Here is a 23662-nt window from a genome sequence, read left to right as displayed (position 1 = left end):
TTGCCTCTTGCCTCTCCTTTATCCCTGCTGTGATTGCCCATGTTCCCCTCAGATTTGATATTTTCACTTAGGTCTCCATGTTTTAGACTTACCTGTGGCTTTTGTCTCCTGCACTCATCAGGCCCAGTTTACAGCTAGATTAGCCAGTCTGTATGTGAAGATACTCTTCCCCTTCCTTGATAGAAGAACCCCATCACTGCTCAGCAGTCCTTCTTCTTGGAACAGCATCCAATGGTCAAGGAATCCGAAGCCCTCCTGGCAACACAGTCCATCCAGCCATGCATTCACCTCCAGTATGTGTTTGTCTGTTCCTGGGGCCTACCCCTGACTGGAAGGGTCAATGAGAACACCACCTGTGCCAAATCCCTCTTCACAATATCATTGTCTCATCCATGCATTGAGTTTCAGCAGTTCTGCTCTCTAACTGGCCCTGCTCAGGGAACTGGAATGAGAATGCTACATGGAGGTTCTAGACTTTAATCTCTTACCTAGCAGCCTAAATCTGGCCTCCAGGGCATCTATCCAATCTTTCCCTATGTCATTGGTACCTACATGTACCACGACCACCAGCTCCTCCCCAGCACTGCACATAAATTTGTCTATATGTCTCAAGAGGCCTGCAACCTTTGCACCCAGCAGGCAGTTCACCATGCAGTTCTCCTGGTCATCACAAACTCAGCCAGAGGTGAAAGTAGGCCAGTACGGAGTACCGGTAAGAAGCCAGTTAACAGCCCCAATGCAGCCAATGTTAAAGCCCTGGGGGAGCAAAAGGGGCAGCTGACCCAGGGCCGGTGACTTCAAGGGGCCCGGGGCTCCCAGCCACCACAGCAACGGCCAGAGCCCCAGGCCCCTTTAAATCACTGCTGGAGCTCCGGGCAGTGCGGGCAGACTGGCTGGGGGAGGCTGACCTCCAGGCCCGCCCTTTCCGCCCGCTGCCCTGCCCCTTCTGGGGGCCTGGAGTCGGGCCACCATACCGGTAAGTGTTTAATATTACTTTCACCCTGAACTCAGCTATATACATTTTTAATAACCTAATCCTCCATTACTATTACCTGTCTCTTCCTAATAACTCATTGTGAGAGGATACCATGACACTATCTGGAAGGGGGGTCTCAACTATGGGTTCATTCTTCTCTGCTCCAGCTTGGTGTTCTCCTTTTCCAAGACCTTTGTCGTCCTCAACAGCACAGTGACTGTCAGACTGGGGGTGGGACCACTGTACAGTACAGAAAGTTTCATCAATGTACTTCTTTCCCTTAGCTCCTCAAGTTCAGTCACTCTGGCCTCAAGAGTCCGCACTTGGTCTTTGAGGGTCATAGGTGGCTTGCACTGAATGCACACATACACCATCTGCTCATAAGGCAGATCATCTTACATGTGGCATTCAGGGCAATAAATTGGATAGACCCTGCTCTGCTGCTGGACTTCTGCCTGCATCACTTTTATTCTTGCAAGGGCTTTTGTTTGCTTTGTTGTTTTTTTTTGGGGGAGGTGGGGCGGCATTATTGGCCTACGGTTAGGGTATGTTCGTTAGGTGTACCTGCCTCTCCCAACTCCCTCACAAAACTCCCGTTTGCTAGCTCCTCCTGTCACTTAGGAGCTGGCTTTTAAAACTCTTCAATTTATCCCTGAACCCTTGTCAAGGAATCCTAAATGGATTAGGGATTAAGGGATACCATGCTAGATCCTCAGTAGCAAACTCTCAGCCTAGCCTAGCTGGCCACTTAGCTCAGCACACAGTCCTCTAAACCCACCACATGATAAACTACAATTAAGCCAGCAGCTGGCCAGCAAGCAAGCGCACAACAGCCAAACTAACAGCCAACATGCTCACCCCAAGGAGGTCACACAGTCACTGCTCCTTCACCCGGAGAACTCCCTCGCCAGACTCCCCTGATAACGGCTCCTGTTCGCTAGATCACTTTGAAAAATCTTGACCTTAATCTCTCTGGGTTTGTGCAGAATGAAGACAATGATTCCCTGCCCTCCAGGGGTGCTGTGAGCATAAATCCAGAACTATTTGGGTAGTGCTCGGATACTAGTGACTCTTACATTCTAAGATCAGAAGGGATCATGTAGTCACACGTCCCACAGAACATGGGCCACAAAGCAGCTGCTGGAATCACACGATTATGTGAGAATCTCAGCTTTCATTCCCCCCACCCTGCCAAGTTTCTAGCCCTCATGGTTGCAAAGAAAAGCTTGAAATGCGAATCCAGGGTACCTACAAGCCTCAGAAACCAGGATACAATGAGAAAGAACCCAAGGTTTTGTACAGTGCCTAACACAATGAGATCCTGGTCCATGACTGGGGCTCCTTCAAGCTACCATAATATACTCAGTAAATAGCAATAAATATGTGCAGTACCTGGCACAATGGAGTCCAGCCCCATTACTACAGCTCCTATGCACCACCATAACACAACAATTCATAGGAATAAAAGTATTTTGCAAAAACATGATTTTTTGAGGCCTGACTGATGGTTTCTGACCACATCCAGCTGGCAGTACTCTGATTTTTCTGTTTTGGCTGGGATTTCAGTGCCTAAATGCTATTGAACGTTGGGCTTCTCAATCCCAGCCATTAACTTCTCTTTTCCTTAATTCAAATGGAATGATTATCTTCAAGTGACTTTTCGGAAAGCTCTGTGTCACTTTGGTAAAGGCCAGTTTCTCCTGGTTTTTCCCACGAAAGGACTTGAGATGCTATGCTGTTGGGATAACTAAATTCTAATTTATTACTACTCATTGAAAGAAAGAGAATGAAGTGAAGTAAAGTAAAATAAAAACAGAGCCATCATGACAACTCAATGCACAAAAATTTCAATCCAGTACATTGCATTTCAGAAAAACAAATGGGCACGTTGCTGTTCACAAGCAGTAAAACATTTCCAAGCCGATCAGAAAGTACAGGCAAATCGAAGAGAGAGACAGTTGGCGCCAGTTACAAAAGCAAACAAGCAGATACTAGAAAATATATAAATCTCAGTTAAATTGTAGTTAAGTAATTACCATCTAATATTTTAGCATTAACTTCTTGTCGGCTGGCACCCACTCTCACAGGCAAGGGGCAGGTTCCAGCATCTCTGATCCTAGGTGAGGCTTTTATCCCCTCTGGGGATGAGTGCAGCAGAGAGTCAGTCTCTGTCATCCCCACCCAGCACTCTGTGGCAGATGGGGTGGAAGATGCCCAGCTGAATGTCAAGGTTGTCTTCTCCCTCTGCCTTTGGTGATGTGGGTCAGGAAGGATTCAGGCCTGACCAAGGGAGTCATCTCCCCAGCTTCTTTCTTGAGTAATACAAAGACCTTCACTTGGAAGAGGTGGGACCACCACCTGGAGTAGGATCAGGACCAGATACATTTGTGTCTGTCCTTCAGGGAGATTGTCCTTTTACTTGGTGCTGGTCCAAGGCAGGTCCACCTGGGAGGAGGCACTGAGCTGTCATGCGGTTATGACAATGCAGAGTCCCAGCTTGCACTTTGGAGCTAGGAGAGGCCTTTGTGGAGCAGTGTGCCCCAGTAATTTCCTGCAGCTGCAGGTTCCACAGGTTAATCACACGCTGCAATAAGGATTTTTCCATTAATAGAATCTCTCATCCCACGCTCATGAGTGTTACTCACACCTATCTCTTCGTCCCCCACATCTTCTCTCCTCTGACTCCCCATATTACTCCTGCTGGATAGGTTGGGTCCAGCAGGTCCCATGAACCGCTGATTTAAGAGTCTCTCCCTTTATCTTGTCTGAGTCACTGCTACAGGGAAACTCCCCAAGTCAAGTCTGAGCAGGAGATGGGACAGAAGTGAAGAAACTGCCTGGGGAAGTGGAGGGAGGCAGGGTTGGGGGCAGAGAGGGAGAATGATACAGGGGCAGCATTTCTCCAATCCTGCCCCTTCCTCCTCAACCTCTCAACATTTGATCCTTCACAACCAGCATTCCCTTCCTCTCTAGTTCCCATTACCGCATCACCAAACATTCAATCCCATTTCTACCCACCCCACAGCTCCCTCTTACTCTGGCTCTCATCTCCCCCATCCTCAAACACTCAACCCTCCCCTCTCCATTCCCCACTCAGCTCCCTTCAACCTTGGTCCCCATCCGTTTCTCTCATAGGAACCAGGGGCTACCCTTTAGCTCAGTGGAGAACACCAGGGGGAGACCCACCAGGTGTCCTGGAAGAATTTGGAAGAAAAGGGGTTATGAGGACACATCCACCTCCTCACTGCCACCCCAGAAACAGATCCAGGCAACGGTCATGCTAAGAGACAGAAGGCCACTGGGTCTCAGGTCTTCTTGGGAAGGCGTGATGTGCCCAACATCCCTGTTCCCAGGCTCAAAGATGAGGGAGACGTATCCAGAGGACTGGGGTTCTCCGTTCCTCTTCTGCTGGGCCCAGCAGTGGGAGTAGTGCAGACCACAGGGCATGGGGAGGGAATCTTCATCCAGGGGCTGGAAGCTACAGGAGGATGGTTCTCTCTCCCTCACCCACCTGGGATCTGCTAGGCTGGGTGGAGTCAGAGGATCACCTATCAGCTTGGGGTCACCTGCTGATGCCCCCTGAATCCAGGGACAGACAGCTGCGTACTCATGCCTCTGATATGCACTGCAGCCAGCCCTCACCAGGGCATCTATAGGGTCTCTCTCCAGTGCAGAGTCTGTGGTGCATAACAAGGAGTGAGCTCTCACCCAAGCGTTCCCCTTCAGTCAGGTCACTTATAAGGGTGTCTCTCCAAAGCGAGTCCTCTGATGTGTCGCAAGACCTGAGCTCTGGCCACACCCGGACATTTATAATGGTTCTCTCTCTGGCATGGAATCTCTGATAGGCCATCAACTTCCCCTCCACCACTACCACCGTCTGTTTGTTCTACATTGAGCAGCTAGCATGTGCTCTTGCCCCACAGAACACAGAAAAAGACACAGTCCCTGCTTTAAGGAGCTTACAACCTAAGAAACAAAGAGAACACAGCAGCTCAGACACATGAAGCAGAGAAAGGGGGAAATTTGGCCCCAAGCCCAGGGCTTGCCAGAGGTCCAGGAACAAACTGGTGCTTGGACCTCTGGCAGGTCTTGGGCCCAGTACCTCCCTGGATGACTAGTCACTGGAGCATCACAGAGCAGGGCAGTGTTTGTTATTAACAAGTAAATAAGTCAAGCTTTTGTGGGCAGTGGATTAGCACAGCTGCACTTTGCAGGGATCTGAAGAGAGGGCAGGATCCTGCTCCACCAGCATGGGGAGGTGTTCCCCACGTAGCATCCATTCTCAGCATCATGACGGAATGCTGGGCCAAATCCAGGGGGAGCTGCCAAGCACCAGTGTATCTGCAGGTTTTTTTCTAGCGCCCATTGTGGTGGTATCATTGCAGGTGCTCAGGATTACTCCAGATCTGGCCCAATGTGCCCTGAAATTGAGCTAGGTATCCAGGTCTCTTCCCCCAGAACTTCTATGAGCCTGCAAACAGTTACCTCAGCCAGTTCCTCAGCTGGTTTAATTGGCATAGCTCCAGTTAAGTCAATGCAGCTCTGCCAGGTTCCAGCAGCTGAGGATCTGGCCCTAAAACTTTATTACTCCCACACTGACTATGAATGCCAGTAAAGATCTGCATGAGAGCAGCTGCCTGTGTATCGGGTCCCCCAGGGGCTTAGTCTGCCAGCAACAATTACATGAGTGGTACCATGGGAGTCACTCAGAGTCCTCAGCTCTGTTGCATCAGTTTTACATCAGTGTAACTCCAGTGGGGTTACTCCTGATTTATATCAGGGTGAGCAAGAGGGGAACCCGCCCCAGGACTCCAGCGGATTCATTCTCAATATTTAACACTCACATTTGCACAGGTGTAAATAGCGCCACCAGATGGAGAAAGGCAGTTGGCAGTCACACCCTAATCCTGCCAACACACACACACAGACACAAAGACTCTGTTCACACACGGTCCCAGCCAGCTTAACCAGGTGACCCAGGTGAGTAAAGTTTACAGTCTCTGCCCGGATATCCAGACTCCATTTACCTCCGCCCCTGGCTGTTGCTCAGGTCCCTTGGAGCTGCTACTCCAACCTCTACGCTAGAGCAGCAGGCAGCCCCTTTGCATTAGTCCCAGGGCACCTTCCCACAAAGAGATCAGGGACACATACATGCTTACTCAGTGTGGTTTTCTGTCCCTCTTTAGTGGTGGATCACATAGAGATGTATGAGTGCTATCATGTTCTTTTGAGCTATCAAAGCCAATTCTTTTAGCTCAAGCAGCACAGCTTTCAGCTCATGCTTTGAGATCCAGAGGTCCAGGGTTCCAGCTGCTGACATCTCATCTAGGGGCCTCATGTTACAACCTGCATGCCTGCAGGGTGGCTGAGCTCAGTGACTCCACACGGGGAGCTCTCCATATCAGGGATGAATTTCACCCCACATGTATGAGCATTTGCAGGGTTCAGGCTGTATCAGCATCTGCAGTTGCCATAAGTTTTACTGGACACCAATGCCTGGATGCCTTTCGGATCATCAGCTGCGTGCCTGATTCTTCTCATTTATTGTTTCCTCCTTTCCACAATGTCTATTGTTTTGTTTCAGTTGTTTTTATATGATTTGAACCATTGCCTAAAATATTCTCTATTAGTTTCAAAAATTATTTTTACCCCTTTCTCTGTTTTTATCTTTAACCGTTGGCCTTGTTTCTATTTATTTTAATACACATTTTCTTTAACTTTCCTCTTCTTGTTGTACGTAATCAGAGTTTAAGGCTAGAAGGGATGATCGGATGATCTAGTCTGACCTCCTGTACTTCATGGGTCACCAGCACCCACATGCTAAATCCAGCCAAGGCTTTCCTATTTTCATATAACTTTTTAACCTTTTACAGTTTCCTGTTTTTTCTTCCATTTTTTAAAATCTATTTTCTTATACTCTTAAATATTTCAAATTTTATTTTTAATACCGTCCAATTCTGGTTTTTATTTCTATTTTAAACCTTTCATTTACTTTTAATTTTTAACCCCTTGCAATTCCTTTCTTAAACATTTAATCCTTTCCTAATTTCTTTTAATTTTAACCATTTACAGTTCTATGTTTTTCAACTCTTCCCTATTTTCTTTTTAAAATCTTGAACCTTTCTTATTTGCTATTTTTTAGGTTTTTTTCCTTTAACTCTTTTTTGTTTTCTTCTTTTTTTATTTTCTTTTAACTCTTTAGCATTTTGCACAGTTGTGTTTAACCCTCTCCTTTTCCACGGATTTTGCAGAAACGTCTTTTAACTCTTTGCACTTTTCTTGAATTATTACGATTATTAGGTTTATTCATTTAGGCCCTCAGCCTGCAAACACCGCTGCTCATGCTTAGCCTTATGCACTGTGAGTCGCCCTGCTGATTTCACTGGGACTGTATCAATTAAGCATGTGCTTATGTGTTTCAGGATTCGGGCTTTAACCCTTTCCTACTTCTTGTTAAACTTTTATCCAATGCCCGGATATGCCCCCCCATTCACTCCTTATTACACCTTCCCATAAGGAACACAATGGAGAAGATGGGATATGGCCTTTCAGCTAGCATAACCTGGGTGTTTGCCCCAGTGATGCAGATTTGCACTAACTCAGGCTCTGGCCCAACTGCTGAAGGCCACGCTGGGCATGATTAGGCAGGGGGATGTAGGCAGGAAGATGGAGCGAGGGGGTGGGGCACAGGAGGAGATAAGATCCGGGATGGAGGCTGGAGCAGCCTCATGCAGCCTTGGAGGGGAGGATGAGGGACCCAGCTCAGCAAAGCACTTGAGTACATGCTTGAGTCCCAAAGAAATCAATGCTGAGATGGGACAGACTGCAGGATCAGATGCGAGAGGTACAATACTGCTGCAGGAAGAAGCAGGGATGGGAATCTGGGAAGTGGGTGGTATAGCTGGAGCAGAGAGCAAGGAAGATGGCCAGCATGGACTGAAGGGATGTGAAGTGGGAAGCAAGGAGGCTGGAGGGCAGCAGGATGCAGTGGTCACGTTGAGACATGGCCAAAGCATGAGCCAGGGAGCAGTGGGAAAGAAAGGGGGATGCTGCAAGAGGAAGAACTGTTGGGAGCTGCGGACAGCCAGGATGGGGTAGAAGGGAATGGAGAGATTGGAGTCCGCAATAATTCTGAGGGGGTGACTCTAGCCAGTCAGGAGGACAGCGGAATTGCCAACAGAGGCAGAGAAAACAGGGTTAGGACGGAGTGGGAGGGAAGTCAGGGAGCTGGGATCCTGCTGTGCTGGAGTGAACGCTGGAAGGCTGATGGAAGGAATACAGAGGGATTCTCTACACTTGAAATGCTACAGCAGTGCAGCTACAGCACTTCAGTGTAGATACTACCTTGCAGACAGGAGAGGTTCTCCCATTGGTGTAGGTAATCCACCTCCCTGAGAGATGGTAGCTAAGTCAGTGGAAGAATTCTTCCATTAACCTAGTGCTGTCTACACTGGGGGTTAGGTCGGCTTAACTACGTCGCTCCGGGGTGTGGATTTTTCATACTCTTGAGCAATGTAGCTGGTTCGATCTAACTTTTTAGTATAGACCAGTCCAGAAGAGAACTAGAGAAAGGGAAATCAAGAGCTGAAAGGAGATGAGGACAGCTCAAAGGACGAGCAAACGGAACTGGGGTTCAGAAGAGAGTTGGGGCAGCATGGGTGGAGGACAGGGAGTCAAGGGGCAGATGACTCCTACCAGATGGCATTGATTTCTTTCCCTTGTCTGAAATACTTAGCAAAGTTCTGGATGGGGAGAGAGAGGAGAAGGCAGGTGGAATATTGATCAGGACTGTCTTTTGTACCATTGGTCACCTAAGTCATTTGGTATTGTTTCTGCTTCCTGATTGGGTGAGTGAAACTTTTGTAAATAGGGATATCATCACACTTTCCAGTGCATATTTTTGAACAAACACATATGAATATGGGCATAAGCTTCCTGAGTAAAAGACCTCACTTCTTCAGATGCATCCCATGAAAGCTTATGCCCAAATAAATCTGTTAGTCTTTAAGGTGCCACCGGACTTCTTCTTGTTTTTGTGGACACAGACTAACTCGGCTACCCCTGATACATATGAATATGAAAATTTGTGGGAAAGTTCTGCATTTGTGAACATTTTCACAAATAAGTTGCAGGCACTCCAATTAATAAAACTGGCTGAAACTTTTCTTTTTTAACTGTGAACATTTCAAAAGTATTTATGTTCCTTTGCTTTTAAAAATTGTTGTTGAATTTTCATTTTTTCTAAATTTTCAGAATTTTTTCATAGATTAGTTTTCATTTTTTAAAATAATAATTTTAGCAAATGGAATGTTTGAATCTGAAATGAAAATTTTTGGACAATGAAAGATTTGTTTTGATTTTGAATAATTACCAGCATTTTACTAAGCTCATCAATCAAAACTGGCAATGGAAATAAAACAAAATGGAAACCAAAAATGACACGAAAATGTGAAAAAAAACTCACCTCAAAGAACAAGAGGCTAAAATATTTGCAATATTTCTGTAAAAAACAAAACTGAAAAATTTGAAAAACAACTCCAAATGATTTTGCAAAAAAAACCTGTTCATTTTTAAAAAAGGACATGTTTTGTCAAAAAATATTTTCTTAAAAAAAAACAACAAAAAACCCCCAACTGAACAGCTCTACATATGAATAACAATAACATAGAATAATATGATCCCACAAAGGGGAGCAAAATAGAACTTATCCCATTTGAACAGGAACATATTCACAAATAACTTTCTCCGTTAATCTAGCTCTAGGCTATAATCAGGGAGAAGCAGGCACTGGCTGGTACCTAGATCGAGGGATGGGTGATGGGCAGAGTTAGGCAAAGAAAATGATAGAACAGAATGAGTATTAACCTTCAGTGGAGGAAATATGCATCATCATAGGATATTCGCCAGAGACTCCTTACAGCAAGGGAGTTGGAATAGAAGCATAAACTAGGGCGTGGTGATATAGACAAGAAAGGATGGAGGTGCGAGGGATTCCGTGGCTAATGGATCATAAATAATGAATCTCACACTTCTTGGTGTGAATTTGTAGTGAGATGAGGAAGGGGCTGAGAACATCAAGGAAGGCACAGACAGGAGATCATGGGAGGAACATCAAGCTGGGCAGGCAGTATGTGGGAAGAGGGCTGTATGGAAAGAGGTAACTTGATTACTGGGGAATAAGAACTCAGAGCCTAAGAGGGGCCAGAAAGGGAACTGGGTATGGCAAGGAGCAGGTGATAGAGTCAAGGAAACTGATACAGTGCCGCAAGTCAGATGAGGACATTGGGGACAGGAAGCAAGTTGCAGTCTTGTTGGATGGGTCACCAGCATGGAAGCTGGAGGCATCGAGAAGGGAGGGGAAGTGGGAGGAGCCGGATGTGAGCCGGATGTGTGCAGGGGAAGGAGACGGGAAGAAGAGGTGGATGGTGTGAATTTTGGAGGAGGAGAAGGAATGGGGAAGGAGGAAAGAGCAGGAAAGTAGGAAGCCAACTGCACAGCCCTGGGAGCAGAGAGAGTGAGAGGGGTGGCAAAAGGCAGGGCAAAGGGGGGAGATATGGAGGAGGTGAAAAGGGATGCAGGCAAGAATTAGGGGGAGTGAGGGGGAACAGAGAGGCTGCAGGGGTGGTTAGTTTATCAGTGATGAGGCCGAGGCCCCGGATGGAGCAGGCGAGGGGAAGGAAGGGTGGGGGAAGGCACGGGAAGGGAAGGACAGGGCCCAGGGCAGATCCAGCGGGTTGTTGGAGAGGGCGGGGATGGAGATGGGTGAGGGGGAGGAAGGGAAAGAGGGTAGGGCAGGGAGGGGGGCGGAGGAGGTGCCAAGCGGGGAGGAGAAGGAGGCGGAGGAGAAGGCAGAGGAGGCCTGCAGGGGGTTGCTGGCGGCAGCAGCAGCGGAGTTCTTGGTGGCGGAGAGCAGCGAGGGCTTGTCGCCGGTGTGGGTGCGCTGGTGCCGGTTGAGGTGGGAGCTGCGGCTGAAGCACTTCCCACACTCGGGGCACTTGTAGGGTTTCTCGCCAGTGTGCACACGCTGGTGGATGGTGAGCTCCGAGCGCTGGATGAAGCTCTTGCCACACTCAGAGCACTGGTAGGGCTTCTCGCCCAGGTGGATGCGCTGGTGCTTGATGAGGTTGGAGCTGACGCTGAAGCACTTCCCACAGACGTTGCACTTGTAGGGCTTCTCCCCAGTGTGCATGCGCCGGTGCTTGGTCAGGTCTGACTTCTGGATGAAGCCCTTGCCGCAGTCAGGGCACTTGTAGGGCTTCTCGCCCAGGTGGGTGCGCTGGTGCTTGATGAGGTTGGAGCGGACGCTGAAGCTCTTCCCGCAGTCCTCGCACTTGTAGGGCTTTTCGCCGGTGTGCATGCGCCGGTGCTTCACCAGGGCCGAGTTCTGCCCAAAGCTCTTGCCACACTCAGGGCAGGTGTAGGGCTTCTCGCCCGTCTGCGTGCCCTGGTGCTTGACGTTCTCCGCCCGGTAGGTGAAGCTCTTCCCGCACTCCGTGCATTTGTGGGTCCTCTCTGCCACAGGGGAAGGCCTGGCGCGGGAGCCCCACAGGAAGCTCTTCCCACAGTCAGTGCACTTGCAGGGACGCTCCCCGCTCAGCACGCGGCGCCGCTTGGCGCTGGCCAGGAAGCTCTTCCCGCAGTCGGTGCACTGGCAGGGCTGCTCTGAGCCCAGGTGCACCCGCTGGTGCCGCTCCAGGTGGGAGCTCTGCGAGAAGCTCTTGCCGCAGTCCCCGCAGCGGTAGGGCTTCTCCCCCATGTGGATGCGCCGGTGCCGGTCCAGGTGGGAACTCCAGGCGAAGCTCTTGCCGCAGTCGCCGCACTGGTAGGGCTTGCCGGCTGCGTGGCTCCGCTGGTGCTGCAGCAGGGAGGTGCTCAGCCCGAAGCTCTTGCCACACTCCTCACACTTGTAGGGCTTGTCGCCTGTGTGGGAACGCCGGTGCTTGGCCAACGTGGCACTCTTGTTGAAGCCCTTGCCACATTCGGGACACTGGTAGGGCTTCTCGGTGGCGGCAGCGGCTCCTCCTCCGCGCTGGGGCTTGGTGCCATTAGGGCCAACGCAACGACCGCAGTCAGTGCACTTGCAGGCCTTCTCCCCGCCCAGGTGGGTGCGGCGGTGGCGGTCCAGGTGGGAGCTCCAGCTGAAGCTCTTCCCACATTCAGGGCAGGTGTAGGGTTTCTCGCCGGTGTGGATGCGTCGGTGGCGTTCCAGGTGCGAGTTCCAGTTAAAGCCCTTGCCGCACTCGTCGCACTTGTAAGGCTTCTCTTCCAGGTGCAGCTTCTGGTGCTTGACCAGGCTGGTGCTGGCACTGAAGCTCTTGCCGCAGACATTGCACTGGCAGGGCTTGACGCCGCCAGTGTGGACCCGCTGGTGCTGGATGAAGGCTGAGCCCACGCTGAAGCTCTTGCCGCAGTCGGCACACTTGTAGGGCTTCTCGCTGGCGTGGCGGCGCTGGTGGGTGATGAGAGTGGAACTGAGCCGGAAGCACTTGCCACACTCGTTGCACTTGTAGGGCTTCTCAGCGCTGCGCAGACGTGGGCGCTTGTTGAAGCCTGAGCCGAAGCCCAGGCTCTTGCCGCAGTCATGGCACCGGCTGTGCCCCAGCAGGCTCCGCTGGTGGAACTTTTTGAAACCACGGTGAGCGGATTTGCCCTGCCTCTTGCCTGAGGGCTTCCTTGGCTGTCCTTCCACTTTCCGTGGGCCCTCGATGGCTTTCCCCACATCAGCACTCTGGGGAACGCTTCCCTTGGACTTGCCCGGCATCGTGCCCTGGGCATCCACCTTCTCAAGGCCTCCCTGCTGAGCATCTTCCTCCTCATTCTCACTCACCATCCCATCATCTGCTGGAACAACGAGAGAATCCAGTAACTCCCTGGGTCTAGGAAAGGAAACTTTGGAGAAGGGAATTAGAGAGGGTCTGTCACATATTCAAATACCCATCAACACAAAGGAAAAAATCAGGAGCCAGCTCTGCCAGATTGCTCCCATCGCCCCCTCCCCTCCCTGGCAGCCTCCCTCCCCATCCCCATCCCCCAGCTCCCACCCATTGCTTCCCCTCACCTAGCCACCCACTTCACGACATGTAATGAGAAACCCTTTTGAGAAACAGGGGCCAGATTCTCATAGCATACTGAGTATGCTGCGAACAGTCCATTAATAGCTATGAAGTCAAGACCAGTATGGCCCATTAAATCAGAAAGTCATAGGTTCCAAGGTCAGAATGGACCATTGTGATCATCTAGGTTAACCTCCTGTAGAACACAGGCCAGAGAACTTCCCTGAGATACTTCCTAGAGCAGATCTTTTAGAAAAACACCCAATCTTGATTCAAAAGTTGTCAGTGATGGAGAATCCACTGCAATCCTTGGTATATTGTTCCAATGGCTAATTACTCTGACTTAAAAATGTATGCCTTATTTCCAGTTTGAATCTGCCTAGCTTCATCTCCCATCCATTGGATCATGTTAGACCTTTCTCTGCTACACTGAAGAGCCTGTTATTAAATATGTTCCCCATGTAGGTACTTGTAGTCTGATCAAGACACCCTTTAACCTTCTCTTTCTTAAACTAAACAGATTGAGCTCCTTGAGTCTATCACTATCAGGAAGGTTTTCTAATCTTTTGATCATTCTTGTGGCTCTTCTCTGAACCCTCTCCAATTTATTAACTTACTTCTTGAATTGTGGGCACCAGAACTAGACACAATATTCCAGCAGGGTTTGCACCAGTGCCAAATACAGAGGTAAAATAACCTCTCTACTCCTACTCGAGATTCCCCTGTTTATGCATCCAAGGATGCATTAGCCCTTTTGGCCACCGTTTCGCCCTTGGAACTCATGTTCAGCTGGTTACCCACCATGATCCCCAAGTCCTTTTCGAGGTCACTGCTTCCCAGAATGAGTCCCCCATCCTGTAAGCATGGCCTGCATTCTTTGTTCCTAGATGTATACACTTACATTTAGCCATATTAATACATAGTTTGCTTGTGCATAGATTCATAGATGTTAAGGCCAGAAGGGCCCATTAAATCATCTAGTCTGATCTTCTGTATAATTCCACCCAATTACTGAATCCAATAACAATTTCACTGGGATTGCTCATGGAGTAAGGTGAGTAATATAAGTGTATCGTAATCTAAATTCCTCCCCGTCCCCAAGTTCCTGCCACCTAAACTAGCTGGCAGCCCCACTCCTCACCAAAAGCACTGATTAAAGCACATCTGGAGTTTTTATGCCCAGTGATTTTGGATTCACAGGGCTTAACACCAGAAGGGACCATTGTGATCATCTAGTCTAAACTCTCGTAATACAGGCTGGAGGATTTTACCCAGTGATTGCTATGTCTGGCTCAATCATGTATGATGAGATTAACATTTTTCTACCCTTGATTTAAGGACTGAGATCACTTCATTTTCTGAATCAGATTGCCCCAATGATTTACCATTTTTGTCTCAGATTGTCCAGAGATTTTTCTACTTGGGCATAAAATCACTTGTATGAAATTCTAGAAGGTTTGTTTTAGTCCTGGTGAAGTTGGAGAGTGGGACTAAAATAAGGCTCATTTTACTGAGGCGAGACTCCCTCCATTGTTAAGTTTGCAACCAGCTTGTATTGTAAGTAGGAAATTCCACAGGAAATAGTGAAAATGAAATATGAAATTATTGTGGAATGGAATGGGATGAGGAACAACTTCCAATTTGCTGAAATCTCCCCCACCATTTTCTGGACAGCTCTGGTGGAGTTGTGTGATTTTACTGGGCACTAACAAACCTTAGCCCCTTTCCAAAATATTCTAAAGGAGCCATTTTTCATTCTTTTCCTGTCAGAAAGTACTTATGAAATATTTCAGGAATGCACTGAGTGCCAAGGAGAATTAATTCGAATCGTGTGGAAACACAAGGAATTTTGATTTAGGAGAGGGATCAAAATCACCCTTAGCAATGGGACTATGGTTGCAACCTTTCCTACGAAGTGACTGTCCTCTTTTCCATAGTTAAACACACCCCAGCTGAACCAGGGTGAGAACCCCAGCTCCAGAGGCTCTACAAACACAGGCATGTTAAGCATAAAGGAAGAATCCTGCTACATTACAGAAATACCTTTGTGTCCTTTGTCAACTTACACCAGGTGATAGAGGGTAGTATTCTGGCACACAAATACAGACCCTGATCTTGCAAACATGTATGCACTTGCTTAACTTTAAGCACTTGAGTGGCCCCACCACAGAAATAAAGCACAAGGCTAAGTGTTTTCAGAGAAACAGCCGTAGCGCTTAATCTCACTCACCAAAGTCAATGGCAAAAACCTCCCCATGTTAATGAGAGCAGGATTGAGCCTCTCACTGTTGACAACAGAAACCCTCAATTCTTGAAAGGCAGCATGATGTGATGCAAAAGGCACAGGACAGGCAGGAAGGGCTCTCCTGGGTTCTAGTCCTAGCTCTGTGACCTGGCGGTGAGTCACTGCACCTCTCTTTCCCCTCCCAACCTTTGTCTGTTTAGACTGTAGGTGTCTCTCACTATGGAATGTCTCTACGGCAGGTGACAGCAGCTCAAGTAGACATACTTTAATCTCTGGCTTTAATCTAACCTGCATGGCTAAAAATAACAGTGAAGACACAGCAGCATGGGCTTTACAAGCAAAGTACTGGCGTTGCTAATCCACACTGGGGTCTGTGCTGACCTGGATTTATTGCCATATTTTTAGCCATACTAGCTAGGTTAAAGCTAGTGCAGGTATGCTACCTGTCCTGCAGTTGCAACTCTGATTGCAATGGGTGTGTATACAGCATCTGACAATGCGGCCCTCTTCACAGTTGGTAAAACAGATTGTGTTCCTATTTTCCACCAGGCATGGAGAACCAGCAGCCCAGAAGCTAATTTAAATGTACCACTAACAGGCTCTGATCTCGCAGCAGATTCAGGCATGTCTTATCATAATAGAGAGACAAGGTGGGCGAGGTAATAGCTTGTATTGGATCAACTTCTGTTAGTGAAAGAGACAAGCTCTGTGTAATCCAACAGCTTGTCTCTCTCCCCAACAGAAGTCGTTCCAGTAAAATATATCACCTCCCCCACCTTGTTTCTCCAATATCCTAGGCCCCACATGATTACAACATCACTGTCATGATAAACTAAGCTCAATTTCAAAGAAGATCTAGCAGAGCCGTGTCCCGTTTGAGGCCTGTGGCTGCTGGATTTTATCCGTATGGGGTGAAATCCACCCCCATGCCGAGGAAGAGCACATCACAGTCATGCCACCCTCGAGTGGTGCCTACACTTGGGGATGGCCCTCCACCCAGGGATGCATAGGGCTCTGAGAGGGAAAGGAGCAGCAGCTGGCACAGCCCCATGGGCTCTGCCAGGGTGGCCCATCTGCACTGTAACAAAGCGGCAGGATGAACTGGTTACAGAAAGAGAGTCAGGTGCCAGCTGAGGTCTCTGGCAATAATGACAGGCTGTAGCTACCATGGTTACCATGCGGTGAGAGCACAAACTGAGCCCGTCACAGAGTACTCACAAACCCAGCTGATGGGGGCAGTGCAGATGGAGTGCAAGAGGCAGGATTGTGAAGTGACAGAGCATGAGGCTCACCTCCAGCAACAGCCTAACCCAGGGTAATTCCGCCCTGCCCAAGCCCAGCATGTGTAGAGCAGGTAACAGGAGTAGAGAAAGAAGGGGCAACAAGGAAGGCTGGCATTGTAATCATAGCCCAGCCTTCAGGGGATCTAGATTCAAGTGCCAGCCATGTCACAGACTTGCTCACTGCCCCTGGGCAAGGCCCTTCATCTCTCTGGCCCTCAGCTCCCCACCTATAACAATATCCCTTTTGTAGGTCTTCTTCACTGAGACCTTAAGACGTTTAGGATACAAACGGTGTCTCTGAAGTGACCAGCACAAAGCAGCTCTGATATTGGATGGGATGTCTAGGCAATAAAGGCATATGAATAGTTTTTAACAGTGACAGTTTGTAGCCTAAACCACAAAGCAAGAGTAAAAGTCCAGATATGTGCAGGCCCTTGACATAACCTTATTCCCAGATTCTGGACCTTAGCGTCCAAAATATGGGGGTTAGCATGAAAGCCTCCAAGCTTAGTTACCAGCTTGGACCTGGTACTGCTGCCACCACCCAAAAAATTAGAGTGTTTTGGGGCACTCTGGTCCCACTGAAAAACCTTCCCTGGGGACCCCAAGACCCAAATCCCTTGAGTCTCACAACAAAGGGAAATAATCCTTTTTCCCTCCCCCCCCCTCCAGATGCTCCTGGAGAGATACACAGACACAAGCTCTGTGAAACTACGCAGAGTGATTCCCCCTCTCCGTTCCCAATCCTGGAACAAAAGTACTTTCCTATTCCCCCAGAGGGAATGCAAAATCAGGCTAGCAATCCAACACACAGAACTCCCCTGATTTCTTCCTCCCACCAATTCCCTGGTGAGTACAGACTCAATTTCCCTGAAGTAAAGAAAAACTCCAACAGGTCTTAAAAGAAAGCTTTATATAAAAAAGAAAGAAAAATACAAACAAATGCGCTCTCTGTATTAGATGATACAACACAGGGTCAATTGCTTAAAAGAATATTGAATAAACAGCCTTATTCAAAAAGAATATAAATCAAAGCATTCCAGCACTGATATTCATGCAAATACCAAAGAAAAGAAACCATAGAACTTACTATCTGATCTCTTTGTCCTTACACTTAGAAACAGAAGACTAGAAAATAGAACTACTTCTCCAAAGCTCAGAGGAAACAGGCAGACAGACAAAAGACTCAGAGACACACTTCCCTCCACCCAAGGTTGAAAAAATCCGGTTTCCTGATTGGTTCTCTGGTCAGGTGTTTCAGGTGAAAGAGACATTAACCCTTAGCTATCTGTTTATGACACGCCCCCCAAATTGCAGACAGTGGGGAAGCTCACTGGCGGCAATTTTCTTCTAGAACTTGAAAATAAACAGATTAATACAACACATGCACCTTTACATATACTACTAAGTATATAACTAACAGACTTTTACATGTTAAGAACACTTTTTAACTACTGGATTCTGGGAAACTCTCACGGGAGAGTGCATCAGCAACTTTGTTAGAAGCTCCTGTGATGTGTTGAATTTCAAAATCAAAATCTTGGAGAGCTAAACTCCAACGAAGAAGTTTCTTGTTGTTCCCCTTGGCAGTATGAAGCCACTTTAGTGCAGCATGGTCAGTTTGTAGTTGGAACCGCCGTCCCCAAACATATGGGCGTAGCTTTTCCAGGGCGTACACAATGGCATAGCATTCCTTTTCACTGACTGACCAGTGACTTTCCCTCTCAGACAGTTTCTTGCTGAGAAACACGACAGGATGGAAGTTGTGATCTGTTGCTTCCTGCATGAGCACGGCTCCTATACCACGCTCAGATGCATCTGTGGTTACTAGGAATGGTTTGTCAAAATCCGGGGCCCTGAGTACAGGGTCAGACATGAGCGTTGCCTTAAGCTGGGTAAAGGCTTTTTGACACTTATCAGTCCACTTAACGGCATTTGGCTGGGTCTTTTTGGTCAGGTCGGTCAATGGGGCAGCGATTTGGCTGTAGTGTGGTACAAATCGCCTGTAGTATCCGGCCAAGCCTAAGAAGGATTGGACCTGTTTCTTTGACCTTGGGACAGGCCACTTTTGGATAGCATCCACCTTGGCCTGTAGGGGGTTTATGGTTCCTCGACCCACCTGGTGCCCCAGGTAAGTCACTCTGTTTTGGCCTATTTGACACTTTTTGGCCTTAACAGTTAGTCCTGCCTGCCTGATGCGCTCAAAGACCTTTTCCAGGTGGAGTAGGTGTTCGGGCCAGGAGTCTGAAAAAATGGCCACATCATCGAGGTAGGCAACTGCAAATTCTCCCAGTCCAGCTAGTAGACCGTCTACCAGCCTCTGGAAGGTGGCGGGTGCATTTCGAAGGCCGAAAGGAAGGACATTGAATTCATACACCCCCGTATGGGTGACGAATGCTGACCTCTCCTTGGCAGGTTCATCTAGCGGTACTTGCCAGTACCCCTTGGTTAAGTCTATGGTAGAGATGAACTGGGCACGTCCCAACTTTTCCAATAGCTCATCAGTACGTGGCATTGGATAGTTGTCCGGACGAGTTACAGCATTTAGCTTACGGTAGTCCACGCAGAAGCGTATTTCCCCATCTGGTTTGGGTACCAGAACCACTGGAGATGCCCATGCACTGGTAGATGAGCGGATTATACCCATCTGTAGCATGTTCTGGATCTCCCGTTCTATAGCAGCTTGGGCATGAGGAGACACTCGGTAGGGTGGGGTTCTGATTGGGTGAGCATTACCTGTATCAATGGAGTGGTATGCCCGTTCAGTCCGTCCTGGGGTGGCTGAGAACAATGGGGCGAAGCTAGTGCACAGCTCCTTGATTTGTTGCCGCTGCAGACGTTCCAGGGGGGTTGAGAGGTTCACCTCTTCCACGCCACCGTCTTTTTTTCCGTCGTAGTAGACACCGTCAGGCCACTCAGCATCATCTCCCTGGACTGTAAACTGACAAACCTGTAAGTCTCTGGAATAGAAAGGCTTGAGAGAATTAACATGGTACACTTTAGGCTTTAGTGAGGAATTGGGAAATGCTATGAGATAGTTTACAGTTCCCAGGCGCTCTTGGACCGTGAATGGCCCTTCCCATGATGCTTCCATTTTATGGGCCTGTTGCGCCTTCAAGACCATAACCTGGTCTCCTACCTTGAAGGAACGTTCTCTGGCATGTCTGTCATACCAGGCCTTTTGCTCTTCTTGAGCATCCTTTAGGTTCTCTCTAGCAAGGGCTAAAGAGTGTCGGAGGGTGCTTTGTAGGTTGCTTACAAAGTCCAGAATGTTAGTTCCTGGAGAAGGCGTAAACCCCTCCCATTGCTGCTTCACCAACTGTAATGGCCCCTTAACCTCGTGACCATACACAAGTTCAAATGGTGAAAACCCTAAACTGGGATGTGGTACAGCCCTGTAGGCAAACAGCAACTGCTGCAACACTAGGTCCCAATTATTGGAGAATTCGTTGATGAATTTTCTTATCATGGCCCCCAAAGTTCCATTGAACCTTTCCACCAGGCCATTGGTTTGATGGTGGTACGGGGTGGCAACCAAGTGATTCACCCCATGAGTTTCCCACAGTTTTTCCATGGTCCCTGCCAGGAAATTAGACCCTGAATCTGTAAGGATGTCAGAGGGCCAACCTACCCTGGCAAAGATGTCTGTTAGGGCCAGGCACACAGTGTTAGCCCTGGTGTTGCCTAGAGCTACTGCTTCTGGCCATCGGGTAGCAAAGTCCACTAAAGTCAGTACGTACTGCTTTCCTCTGGGCGTCTTTTTTGGGAAAGGGCCCAGAATATCCACAGCTACTCGCTGAAATGGGACCTCAATTATGGGGAGTGGCTGGAGAGGGGCCTTGACCTGGTCTTGAGGCTTACCTACTCTTTGGCATACCTCACAAGACCGGACATACTTGGCAACATCCTTGCCCATCCCCTCCCAGTGGAAGGACTTCCCCAACCGGTCCTTGGTTCTGTTCACCCCAGCATGGCCACTGGGATGATCATGGGCTAAGCTTAAGAGCTTCCCCCGGTACTTAGTTGGAACCACCAACTGTTTTTGCGGCTGCCATTCTTCCCGGTGTCCACCAGAAAGAATTTCCTTGTATAAAAGTCCTTGGTCTATAACAAACCGGGATCGATTAGAAGAGCTGAGAGGCGGTGGGGTGTTCCGTGCCGCCGCCCAAGCTTTCTGAAGGCTGTCATCTGCTTCCTGCTCAGCCTGGAACTGTTCCCTTGAGGCTGGGGACACCAGTTCTTCCTCAGACTGTGGACTTGGGCTTGGTCCCTCTGGAAGCGATGTAGGTGATGGGGTTGTTTTCGTTGCTGGTGAACCGCTCTCCGCTGGTGCACCTGAGGGTATTTCAGGCTCTGGCTGAGCCTTTTGGGTATGGCTGTCTGTTGCTTCTGCCAGTTCTGGCTCGCTGATGCCCTCTGGCGTTGAGTTTGAAGATGTGGTTGCACTTGCTGGTGCTGGTTGCTGTTCCAGTTCCGGGCCTGGGACTGGAGATGCTGTGGCTGTTTCAGTGGTAGGCATGGAATCCGGGTCCACTACCTCTGTCTGGGTCTCTGGTAACACAGACGGGGCCTCTGTGGACGGCTCAGGAACAGGAAGGGGTCTGGAAGCTTGCCTGGTTTGGCTACGTGTAACCATTCCCACTCTCTTGGCCCGCCTCACCTGGTTGGCCAAGTCTTCCCCCAGTAGCATGGGGATAGGATAATTGTCATAGACTGCAAAAGTCCACATTCCTGACCAGCCTTTGTACTGGACAGGCAGTTGAGCTGTAGGCAAGTCTACAGCTTGTGACATGAAGGGGTAAATTGTAACTTTGGCCTTTGGGTTGATGAATTTGGGGTCAACGAAGGATTGGTGGATAGCTGACACTTGTGCCCCCGTGTCTCTCCACGCAGTAACCTTCTTTCCGCCCACTCTCAAATTTTCCCTTCGCTCCAAGGGTATTTGAGAGGCATCCGGGCCTGGGGATCTTTGGTGTGATGGTGGTGTAATGAATTGCACTCGCATGGTGTTCTTGGGACAGTTGGCCTTGATATGTCCCGGTTCATTACACTTAAAGCATCTTCCATCTGATGGGTCACTGGGCCGAGGTGAGTTACTGGAGACTGGTGAGGTTGAAGAGTAGGGTATCTGTGGCTTTACTTGGGTGGTATGGAGGGTCTTTGGCTGTCCTCGGTTGTAGGGTTTATGGTCTGTGTGCCCCCTGGGGTAATCGTTCCCCTTGACAGTAGCTTTTTTGCTTTCTGCCAGTTCCATCCATTTGGCTCCAATCTCCCCCGCCTCAGCGATAGTTTTGGGATTTCTATCTTGTATGTACCGTGTGATGTCTTCAGGAACACCATCCAAGAACTGCTCCATTTGTATGAGAAGGTTCACTTCTTCCAAGGTTTGAATGTTGTTTCCTGTTAACCAGGCCTCATAGTTTTTTGCAATGTAGTAGGCGTGTTTGGGAAATGACACCTCTGGTTTCCATTTTTGGGTTCTGAAGCGCCGACGGGCATGATCTGGGGTTATCCCCATCCTGTATCTGGCCTTGGTTTGAAAAAGTTTATAGTCATTCATTTGCGGCTTGGGCATTTCAGCTGCCACCTCTGCTAAAGGTCCACTGAGGTGTGGCCTTAATTCTACCATGTACTGGTCTTCGGGGATGCTGTACCCAAGACAGGCTCTTTCAAAATTTTCCAAGAAGGCCTCGGTGTCATCACCTGCCTTGTAGGTGGGAAATTTCCTGTGCTGTGGAGCAATAATTGGCGCCGGGTTGTTAGGGTTGGCTGGCACATGCAGCCCAGCTTTTGCCATCTCCAGTTCATGTTTTCTCTGTTTTTCCTTCTCTTCATTTTCTTTTTGTTGTTTTTCCATTTCTTTTTGGTGCTTTTCCATTTCTCGGCGGTGGGCCACCTCTTCTTCTTCTAGTTTTCTTTTGTGTGCTGCCTCTTGGGCTGCCTGTTCTCTTTGGAAGGCTGCCAGTTTGATGCTTTCTTCCTTTTCTTTTATCTCCATCTCTTTTTGTTTTATTTCCAGTTGTCGCCTGTGTTCAGCTTCTTTGAATTGTTCTTCGGCCTCCATTTTTGTCCTGGTAGACATGGTTCCTGTTTTCTTGTGTTGGGGTGCCCTCCGGTGTTTCTCTTTTGAACTGCAGGCTCTGTTGCCTCCTGAAGTCTGCCTAGCAACAGTGCTTTTTTCCCTTTCTCTCTCTAGCTAATGTTCAATTAAGGGAAACCAGAAAAACCACTTTATTTGCATGCATATAAGTGCTGGTACTTTGCCTCCTAATGGGAGGGCTATTGCATGACAAAAGACCCTTAACAGTCTTCTCGCTTAACATGCAAACCACAAACTGCTAGAGAGAGCAAAAAAAAAAATTCTCTCTGGTTCCCTTTTAAAACCAAACTGTTTCTCTCTGCTAAAAAGCCCTTAGCAGAGAAAAGAAAAATATAATATTCCTACTGGCTTCTGGATTCTGTCTATATCCCGCCGCTGCCACTCATGACATAACCTTATTCCCAGATTCTGGACCTTAGCGTCCAAAATATGGGGGTTAGCATGAAAGCCTCCAAGCTTAGTTACCAGCTTGGACCTGGTACTGCTGCCACCACCCAAAAAATTAGAGTGTTTTGGGGCACTCTGGTCCCACTGAAAAACCTTCCCTGGGGACCCCAAGACCCAAATCCCTTGAGTCTCACAACAAAGGGAAATAATCCTTTTTCCCTCCCCCCCCCTCCAGATGCTCCTGGAGAGATACACAGACACAAGCTCTGTGAAACTACGCAGAGTGATTCCCCCTCTCCGTTCCCAATCCTGGAACAAAAGTACTTTCCTATTCCCCCAGAGGGAATGCAAAATCAGGCTAGCAATCCAACACACAGAACTCCCCTGATTTCTTCCTCCCACCAATTCCCTGGTGAGTACAGACTCAATTTCCCTGAAGTAAAGAAAAACTCCAACAGGTCTTAAAAGAAAGCTTTATATAAAAAAGAAAGAAAAATACAAACAAATGCGCTCTCTGTATTAGATGATACAACACAGGGTCAATTGCTTAAAAGAATATTGAATAAACAGCCTTATTCAAAAAGAATATAAATCAAAGCATTCCAGCACTGATATTCA

At 48.4% G+C, this 23662-nt stretch overlaps 1 protein-coding gene and 1 long non-coding RNA gene across 2 annotated transcripts in view; both read right to left on the bottom strand.

Moving 5' to 3' along the window:
• Positions 1-23662, bottom strand: part of LOC115641038 (zinc finger protein 850-like) — a 110357-nt gene that overhangs the window by 56740 nt on the left and 29955 nt on the right. Inside the window, exon 4 of the mRNA XM_030544153.1 lies at positions 10924-12865. Coding sequence (XP_030400013.1) covers positions 10924-12865 — 1942 coding nt within the window. The remainder of the gene's footprint in view (positions 1-10923; positions 12866-23662) is intronic.
• On the bottom strand, positions 2710-6889 carry LOC115641044. The gene is made up of 2 exons (XR_003998007.1): positions 4163-6889; positions 2710-3560 (listed from the first exon to the last, which is right to left on the bottom strand). It is a non-coding gene; the product is annotated as an uncharacterized LOC115641044 (long non-coding RNA).

This window comes from Gopherus evgoodei, unplaced genomic scaffold (assembly GCF_007399415.2).
Source record: "Gopherus evgoodei ecotype Sinaloan lineage unplaced genomic scaffold, rGopEvg1_v1.p scaffold_33_arrow_ctg1, whole genome shotgun sequence".
NCBI classification, from domain to species: Eukaryota; Metazoa; Chordata; order Testudines; family Testudinidae; genus Gopherus; species Gopherus evgoodei.
This window is presented reverse-complemented; position numbering and strand designations above follow the sequence as displayed.